Raw genomic sequence first — 10,000 nt, 5'->3', positions numbered from 1 at the left:
GCCACAGTCTTTTGTTTAATATTGAAGTTTCCATCGACATTCATTTGTTTATTTCTGTCTGGAACTTGTTAAATTCTATTAATGGAATTTTAAAAGGTTAGAGCGACCCATGATGGAGAGGTTTTTTCGCCGTCTGATTGCAGCAACCCGAGATATAACTATAACATTGTTAAAAGGCAAAGCTCTTTTTAAGGTTCACACTGAAACCAGGTTGAAAATCAGTCATAGTTTGATGCTACACTGGTTTGGATAATTTTGAATCGGCTTGTGTCGACCTACACCTAATTGCAATAAGGTTGTCAAAGAAAAAAGAAAAAAGGAAAAAGGAAACAGCAAAAATTAAAGTCAAATAGGAATTTATTACCATGTAATTATCATAGCTTGCAACATTCACAACGCACACGCTTATAGCTGAATATTAATTACGTAATATGCAATTCGAGGCTGATTCATCTAGAGAATTTCAAACGTGCTCGAATTACAAACGTACTTTAGATGACTATTAAAGAAATAATGGCACCTTTTTTTTTTTAATAAAGATAGCTTGGGGTAAATTCCAAGAACGCGACATGTGTTTTAGTTTAGTGCGAAATAGAATTCTGCGTATGGTTTGCAGGAAAATGGCATTGCCTTTCGTTGCTGTCTTCAGCCCCATGCGTTTATCTTGCATGCTTTTGCGCAAATTTCACCAGAAAACTGCGAAGGGTATTTCAGAATTACTCTGGTTATGAGTAACGATTCGACTGAAGTAATGATTTTGAACCCTTTTGTTACACACATCGCTGTTTCATGTGCGGAATCCTACAGCGCGGAATTACAGAATTGTCTCTTGTTATTGTGAATGACTTCTTACGTAACTGTTAAATTATTAAAATATGAAAATGTAAATTACATGGCTAATTAATTCCTACTTGGCTTTTTGCTGTTTGGTTTTTACTTTTTGCTTTTTTCTTTGACCACCTTATTGCAATTAGGTGTATGTACATTCAAACGTCTGTGCTTAAGCTCTCTAAATTGTCACATCCGGATCATTGAAGTAGAAGTGGTAATGTTGCGGCCTCTATTTATCTCTTATCTTAAGTTTGCTTAGTCTGTGTAAAGTTGTGGTGTTAATGTTTATTATCTCCATTAAGTGTTTTAAGTAAGAATGCTTTCCTTGCTTTTCATGAGTACAGCGGTCTGACTTTTTTGTGGAACGATCTGAGGTTACTTGGGAACGATGTGAATATGGAAATGACATTTAAGATATATTTTCAGCTTTTTTTTAGAGGACTTTCCTCAAAAGCACGTTTAGGTGATTGGAGGCCTTCTCCTAAATATTATCTTTAAAATATTTATTTATAGGTCCGCCGCAGGTTCAATTGTAAAGAAAAACAGTCCGGCCCTCTCCTGATATGTGAACGCTGTCAGGGTAAAACTCAGAATGCGGATACTAACTGGACTTTGCATAAAATTCAGACCAGGCCCCAGTTGTCCGAGGACTGGATAACGCTATCCACTGAATAAATCGCTATCCAGCGGATGAGTGTTAACAAAACAAACCACACTATCCGCTGGATAGTGATTTATCCGGTGAATAGCTTTATCCACCTTTCGAACCACCCGGGCCTCTGCTAAAATGCTAACTGTGGACTAAAGAGTTTTAAGGCATATATAATTTTGTTTCCATTATTAAAATGGACCTTCTCGGAGATATGTGGGCCATTTTTAATTCTCTTGTTTCAAATAGCTATTATGGGATCCCCAGAGGGTAAATACAAATTAATAGCTATTTAAAACAATGAACTTAAAAATAGCCGAAAAGGTTTATTCAGGCTAATCGGAGCAAAAGCCTGCTATCCGGCTAGCCTGAATACTTGGGCCTGAGGAGTGTAATGATTAACCTGAATATCACTCACGTTAGCCTAAATAATGCTTCGGTTATCCTTTGTGAGGTTAGTTCTGAATGATGGAAACGGTAACATGATTCCTTTTGCTCCTGGTCTGCTGTGTACATTTTACCATTTGTCTGCATTATTTCATGTCCGGTCCACTGTCTGCGTTTTACACTGACTGTCCTTGAACGCCCGAGAACTTGGCGCAAGGACAGGGCAAAAAGAAAAAATCTTCAGCGACCAAGAAGCTTCAGAAAAAAGGTCTTGGGCCCAAAGAAGGAGGTGAGTATTGTTTAACAAATAACGAAGCCTATGCCATATATTACACTGTTATAAAACACGACGGGCATTTGAGAACAAGAGGGAAATGTAAAACACTCGCCCGCGGCTCGTGTTTTCTACATTTCCATCGTGTTCTCAAATGCCCGTTTTACATTTTTCGAGTGTTCTCAAATGTCCGGAGTGTTTTATCACAGTGTAAAACACGGCTTAGGCTTCTTCATTTGCCTTATGATATAGAGGTAATGTACAGAAAAACAATAAAACACGCTTTTTCTATGTTTCATACTTTGAAAAAACATGGGTCGTTCACCAATCAGAGCGCGCCCAGTGTCCTATCTATAATATTAAAAAAAATTTATGCACGACAGAGATTATAGTTCTTATGATGAATTGATCAAGCAAACCATTCTCCCTAGATTGACTTCGGATTGTCAGATAAACTCGAGAGGGTATAAAGCCAAGCATGGAGAATTATCTAAGGGCTACGTAGCTTCGCCGCTCGATCAACTTTGTTCGTTTGCGTTCTTCTCCTCGGATTTTCGAGCTAAACAGAGACTGTTCTCAGTATATCGCAAGGCTAACAGAACTACCTGTACACAAAATATGAGAAAAACGTTGGGCTTACACAGTGTAATTAACGGGAGATTTCTTAGGTTTATTTATATAATCAAAGTTCTGCCCTAAGCAATTACAAGGTTGTTTTATGAATAGAAGTGAGCTCCATGGCAACACAGATCGTACTTAAAGCAAAAACGTTATCTGGAAGTAGGACCTTTACGAATGTTGGAGCAAGTTACTGGAACCAGTTAATCCCCATAGAACTAACTGAGGAGGTGAAGAACTAGGTTCTTTTAAACAACTTCTTGAAAGAACTTGGCGGACATCATAGTTAATAGAGGGGACTGGTTATGAAGCCCGGCAAACATCAAAGGAGCAAACAAAGATGTCAAGATTTATGTTATATATATTTATGCATGAATTACCAGGCCAACACGTTTCTGTTGGTTAGTTCCTCAGTACGAAGTAAACAACTATTATGTTTTGTGCACGGCCAAGGCCAAAAAAGAGAACAAAAACATACAACAAAGAACTTTGACGAGTTTCATAACCATGTCCTTCTATTAACTATGCTGATATCGAGAACTATAAATTCATGGCCCTATATAACTTTTACCTGTACATTTGAATATTTTGAAAGTAAATTTTCGTGCAGGTTTACACATGGGTTTCTTATGTTTAGTTACATGATGCACGTGCAAATCCAGACATGTGCGCTGCCGAATAGCGCAAAAATACGCAAAAGGAAAGTACAATGTAGACATGCTTGCATCACATTTGTAATCCAGGCCGTTTGTAGAGAGCAAACGTTGCTATGACAACTTTTTGACATCTTTCTTTTAGTTTAGTCCCAGCGAAACAAACAGCACAGCCACGTGTGCATTTTGATTTCTCCTCCTCCAATACCAACATAGAGTCTGATTGAGCAAGAATGGGGAAAACCAGCAAACATCGAGATGTCAACTGAGAGTCAATCAAAACTTTGAGTGGCTTCCAGTGTTCATCATGATATAGTTTTGAAGATATGATTATCATCGCAGTTTTGCACACAACTTAAGCAGTAGTGAAATCAAAGCCTGAAAAAAATTCAGGCGTGAACGGGATTCGAACCCATGACCTCTGCGATACCGGTGCAGTGCTCTACCAACTGAGCTATCAAGCCATTGGGAGCTCGCCACTTTGTGAGTTCGTAATAATATACCCGTAGAAGTTGAAGAATACAAGTGAATATATGAAAGTTCATATATTTGAACTCACAAAGTGGCCAGCTCCCAGTGGCTTGAATAACTGCACCGCTATCGCAGAGGTCATGGGTTCGAATCCCGTTCAGGCCTGAATTTTTTTCAGGCTTTGATTTCACTACTGCTTAAGTTGTGTGCATAACTGCGATGATCAATCATATCTTCATATCATTCTCTGCAGTTCAAATATATAACTTTCATATATTCACTTGTATGATATAGTTTTCTTTGTGCTGTAATGGAGAGATTGTCGGTTCTAGGAGGTTGGCCATTTTCTTAAGTCCACATTTCTTAACAACAAATATGTGTCATTTGGTTCGATTTTTCTTCCATCTGCGATGCATTTTTTTCCTTCTTTCACATTAAAATCCTTAAAACTTAAATGAACTTTGCTATATGTGGTGCATAATTAGTTTTGAAGAACCGAAGATGCAGATGTTGAGAGAGAACAAGCCGAACTGATTTACTTGTTAAAGTAAGAATTTTTTCAATTTTGTCAATTTTTTTCTACTTGCATCCTAATATGTTTGAAATTATTGTGCAACAAAATTCATTGCATGGACAAGTTGTACTGAATTCCAGTTAATAGTTATAAGGTATCTTCTAAGTACCACTCACATGGGCTGCTCGGGTTTCGTCGGAATCCTAGGAAGGATTATATGGTAGAGGGATACGATAATATTGGATTATTTTAGGTGTAAACTCATCGACACACCGCCGCTAGTCCTCCAATCAAGGAATGGCCCCAGTATCGAAAGTTTCGTAGCCTCTTCATAACAAAGACTGTCAATTAATAAGTTATGTACAGAGTATTGTAGTAAATGTGCATGATATTCAAATTAAATTAATAAATTGAAAAAAAAAAAAGCAAAGACTGCAAGCTCAGTCCGTTCTCGGCGATTAACTGGTACTTCGTCCCCGACTATTCTGGCAAAATTGTTGAAAAGGTTGGTGCATAATACCTTTAAAAAGCGGCGCCACTCTCTACAGCATCAGGCTGTGACCTTCAAAAGTTGATGAAGGATCATACAAATCTCTCTGTCAGCAATGGATATCCGAGAATGGTATCGTATGATATTCTGCGGCGGTAGGAAGAATGATGGCAAATTTTTGCTCTTGATGCAGTTCTCAAGTTGGGCAAAAATTGAGGATGTCAGGCGCCTTACATTTTCAACTGGAATTTCTTCAGAAGATGACTGAATCTCTTTGTCCTCTTGATTTCCAGACTGAAGAAAATGTTCATACTGAGTGAAGAATGCCATTTTCAACATGTAGCTGGAAATGTATGTCCTACCACTGTGGTGATTTGGTACCAGCTTTGATATGTTTTTCATCAAAATCTTCGCAAGAACGTAGCTGTACTTGATGTCAAGTGGCAGAGAATTGAAAACACTGGTTTCCATATGCGAATAGGACAATCTGAAGTAAGATTCATGGCCTCCCTCAAATGGCTCCTCAGGTGCTGGTTTACAGACCACAATCAAAGAGCCGTAATTCTTCACAGCCTTTGGTAGCAGTAGGGTCTTTTCTACCACAGCTTTTGGCCACCAGTTCCGGAGGTGTATGACTGGAGCTAGATCCACGGATATGGACAGGTTGTTGTACTCTCTGCCAACCCATCTCAGGTCTAGGTTGCAGACTTGTAAAGTTCCCCCATATATGTTTAGAGGGCCCTTGTTCCAGTAGAAGTGAAGGTCCAGCCAGGTGTCCTCTCTGCCAAGAACCCTTTGAATGAGACTGTATATATAGCAGTTAAAGACCGAGGCCACTAACTTGTTGCCAATGAAGATATCCTGGCTTTGGTCTCTGGAGAGGTCTGGCTTAGCATTCATTTTTACAAATCCTGGTAATGTATCATCAGCTTCTTTTATGTCCATCAACTCTGCTACAGAATGCATGTACAAGAGGAAATCAAACTCGTCCATTCTTCCGATTTTGGTTCCCTCACTCATACTGCCAGAAAGTACAGGTGTGAACCCCATTCTGGTGTCTAGCTCCTTCACACCTCTGGCAATTCTACTCATCAGTGTGCTGATTTCTTCCTTTATGATTTCCAACTCTTCTGTCATTTTTACAGGTCCTTCATTTGGATCAGACAAATAGTTAAGGCACAGAGAATCAATGTCCCCCAATTGAGACTTTAATGTGGCTACATGATTGCCCACATTGAGATTTTTGTCTATTGGGGTCACCAGTGCTTCCAAGATTTTGGCCAGAAGCGAATCTCGATCATCATCGTCGTCATCTACTCCAGCACCAAATCGCATGGCCAGTACTTCCATTTCTAGGTTTATATCACACTCACTATCATCAGAATCATCGTCGTCTTCATTAAATGCAATGTTCCATGTATTCGTAAGCTCATCTGGCGTTTCATTTCCAAGCTGGAGATTATGACTTGAATCATCACCTTGATTCCGTTTCTTTCTAACATTTGATAACCGATCCAATTCATCAAAAGGCTCAGTGTGGCATGTATCTTCCTTTACATGCTGTTTCTTAGATAAAGGCTGATCGAATGTTTTGGTTTTACTGACTTCATAGCACGTCATCCCATTTACATCTCTAATATCATCGGGAACACCGGCTTTCATCAACATAGCACTCAACGATCTATCCATGTCATTCATTTCTATGAAATGAAGACAAGTCCTTCCAAATCTGTCTTGCATGTCCAGTCTGCTTCCATTTTGCAACATTACTTCAACCAAATCTTGGTCTTTCCGCTCAAGTGCTGCAAACAGGGGTGTGTGTCCATTTATGTTTCTTAAATTCACATCAGCCCCATTGGCTGCCATCATTTTCACTATGGCTTCTTTGAATGTGGACGTAGCCTCGGGTCTGTCATGTCTTCTTAAAGAGTACATATCCAGATAATGAAGTGCACACTCCTGCCTGATGTTAACTGCATTCACCATAGCTCCAGTTTTGATGAACTCATCCAGCATCGGTGGTGTAAAATCAGAGGGGTTTGCCAGCAGCCAATGCAGAGGGGTGTCTCCCATAGAGTTGCTGAAATTGATATCACCATTATAGGCTTGCAGTACCTTCAGAGTCTTTATCCTCTTCTGAATGAATCTGTTCTCATCTCCCACAACGTCAGAGAATGAAGGAGTTGTGTGGCGAGCTAAGTTAGATATTGCTGTCGCCCCGCTGAGATTTGCTGCATTGACCAGGGCACCGGACTCCAGCAAAAACTTCACGACATCATCACAGCCATCAGCTGCAGCAAAATGAAGAGGGGTGTCATGCGAACTGGTTTGACCATTGACATCCCCACCTTTTTCGAGAATCATCTGCGTCACTCTCACACACAAAGGAGTCTGATCTCCATCATGTTTCTGCTCACACTTAGCGGAGTGGAAGATCTTCACAGAATTATGGAGCGGCTGACCACCAAAAGCCGCTTTAGTGTTCACTGATGCTCCTGCCTCCAGTAACAACTGGAACTTCTCAAATTGGAACTGATTCTCAGGACCAGGCTCCAAGAACAAGAGCTGGAATGGAGTGCAGTCCATCTCATCACAGAGCTCCGTGGAGGCACCATTCTGAAGCAGTAAGTTCACAATGGTAGCATCTACACTAGTATCTATAGCCATATGCAGAGGAGCTTGCAGTTGCCTCTCATTCTGCAGATTCACATCACTCCCCATATATATCAGTAACTGACATATCTCTTTTCTGTTCTTGGCCACTGCAAAATGAAGAGGACCCATCAAGTCCTCAGGCCCAAATGGTCTGTTTAGCAGAGTCAAAACGTCATCACTGTCATTAAAAATCTGGGCCACCTCATCTGTATCCCCATTTTCTATTGCTTTATGTAGCTTGCGTATCTTCTCATCTTGTGACGGATCACTTACATCATCCTCTCCTGGAAAGGACTGCTCTGTCATGTTTACAATTCTTGTATACTTGTAAATTATAGTGTTCTGTGTTTGTCCCAGAAACAGCTTACACTGAAACAAATACAAGTAAAGAAATATGACTCATTTACCTGTACACGCCACAAGTTTAAACATTTTCGATGTGCTCAACGTCATAGCACAGTTTGAAACAAACTTGATCCCCCCGTTCTCACCAGTTGGGTGCGAATGCTCAGACTTCCTAAAATTAGGCAAGGCATCCAAATTTTAAATCTCAGTTTAATCAGATGAACAACAAGCATGGGTAAAGCAAGTGTAAACTAAGGCTGATAACAATGAATGGCAAGCCAAAAGGTCTGATCGAAAGGTACACCGGCGAACGGGTGCACAGTTAATTCTTTTAACACTATGGAGTCACATTTTAAAAGTGCAATGAAAGACAAAACAAGATTTGCTAATACAAAATTTATTTGGTGTGGAGCAAACTAGAATTGATTCGAAAGTGCATTTGCTCCAGTTAGGTGAATTGAAGTGCTCCGTAATGGCGCCGTCGTAAGCGGCTGCCACAACCTTTTCAGACAGTAATCACAAAATGGATGAAGAAGAAAGCGATAACAGTGCAACTACTAACGCAGAACGAATAAAAAAAACAAAGATATACTAGATCGCAAACTAACGGAGATTTGAATAACGCTGTCCACGAAAATTCCGAGGTCCGACTGTAAGAGCGTTTCTTTTATTTTAGAGCAGAACGAAAAAAAGTGGCGTTTCGTCATGAGCACCCCCTGGGGAATTTTGTTGTCTCCTCATATCTGAAATTTCAGCCCGGTCGACTGGAGCGAAATTCAAGAAACAAAACCAAAATGGTAGCACATAAAGTTGCATCGTTCCCGACCGTCATTACCTTTTGGAACTTACTAGTAAAGTTATAAATTCGCATACTTATGAAGTGGAAATACATTAAAGACAAAAATTATGCCATTTTGGTCGCTATGTTACGAAGCTATCAGTTTTGTCAAACACACATCGAAATCTTTAGGAGACTGAAATGAAGCGCCCGATCTCGGTATTAAACCGGGCCACAGACTCGAGAAGCCACAACAAAATCTCAAACCTTATGATTTCAGGGGCATACACCTCTCTGTTTTTAGATACAGATGAACCAAAAATGGCTTTGCGGGCCCGAAACGCTTCCGGGGCTTTCGAGAAACGGGCTCAAGCAGACGCGAAAAAAAGCAGCGTGACTGACAAAGCGTGACGCTAATGTGCATAAATCACTGTAAACAGTCTGGGAGTATTTTCTGACATTGTATCTGAAAATGAATTACCCTTGCCGGAAAAAAGAGGTAGTTTTTGTTTTCTGCTCGAGGTTGGAATGCCAGTGTAAAATCGGTACAATAAAGTCGGTCCAGCCTGCTTCATTTATGCGATTTCAACAATTGAAGTCTTCTCTGCGGCCATATAGCGTTTTTTTATATCCCGATAATCTCAAGAAATCGTGTGATCGGCTTTTATCAAACTCCGATAATTGTCAATTTATTAGTATTGAATTCAATCGACCACGATCGATTTTTATCGAATATCAAAATGATGTTGCTACACGCCGAAAATAATCCCGGAAGTATAATGACCGGCTCCTGCTAGCCTCAGAATTCGTTAATGAATGGAAACTTACTAAGCAATCAGTGAGAATAAAAATTATTGTAAGATCCAAACAGATTCAGTGAGTATACTAACTGATGGGCTCAGAATAAACACTACATGTAAACCTCATACGACCTTATATGCGATAAAGTAACGCGACTTACCTCTGTCAGCCAAGTTTCAGTTTCTGCTTGGAAGCGCCGAAACTCCTTGTCCTTGAAGACTGGTTTACGACCTTACTACCTCAATTTGTATCAGGCATTTGTCAGACCTGCCTTGAAAATGAATTGGAAAAGAATCACCCGAAGACGTCTCAGAATGAATTTGACTCCGTAGTGTACCGAGCTTTCACTTTATTTTATCAGGCCGGGGAACCCCCATGGCCCATGATTCCGTGCGAGATTGAAGTAAACCCCGGAGAGGACCCTGGGAATGTAGTTGACCGAAAGGGTACTGTGCGGTCAATTGACAACATAGGCAGCCCAAGTTCGCGTCAGTAGAGAGCGTGTAATAATTAATTACTGGTGGGAAGATGACC

The 10,000-nt window shown here is 40.2% G+C and overlaps 2 protein-coding genes across 4 annotated transcripts in view; both read right to left on the bottom strand.

The window, feature by feature from the left end:
• The window catches only part of LOC138042708 (uncharacterized), a 26,228-nt gene extending 21,298 nt beyond the window's left edge, over positions 1–4,930 (bottom strand). For 2 of the 3 annotated variants that reach the window (XM_068888687.1, XM_068888690.1), the window contains exon 1: positions 1,899–2,065. The gene's annotated coding sequence lies outside the window, so the exon portion shown is untranslated. Of the gene's footprint in view, positions 1–1,898; positions 2,066–4,917 lie in introns of those variants that run through there. The other variant, XM_068888689.1, reaches the window with a different exon arrangement.
• Positions 2,794–9,813, bottom strand: LOC138042707 (uncharacterized). Its single transcript, XM_068888686.1, has 2 exons — positions 9,627–9,813; positions 2,794–7,911 (listed from the first exon to the last, which is right to left on the bottom strand). Exon 2 carries the CDS (start codon positions 7,846–7,848, stop codon positions 4,948–4,950), a length of 2,901 nt encoding a protein of 966 aa, XP_068744787.1. The 5' UTR covers positions 7,849–7,911; positions 9,627–9,813; the 3' UTR covers positions 2,794–4,947.
• Positions 9,814–10,000: the final 187 nt, after the last annotated feature.

Source organism: Montipora capricornis, chromosome 3 (genome assembly GCF_036669925.1).
Source record: "Montipora capricornis isolate CH-2021 chromosome 3, ASM3666992v2, whole genome shotgun sequence".
NCBI lineage: Eukaryota > Metazoa > Cnidaria > Anthozoa > Scleractinia > Acroporidae > Montipora > Montipora capricornis.
The sequence above is the reverse complement of the archived record's forward strand: the minus strand, read 5'-3'. Positions and strand labels throughout refer to the sequence as shown.

Excerpts from the sequence above, each read along its gene's own strand:
- LOC138042707 (XM_068888686.1), bottom strand. The coding sequence starts at position 7,848 with ATGACAGAGCAGTCCTTTCCAGGAGAGGATGATGTAAGTGATCCGTCA.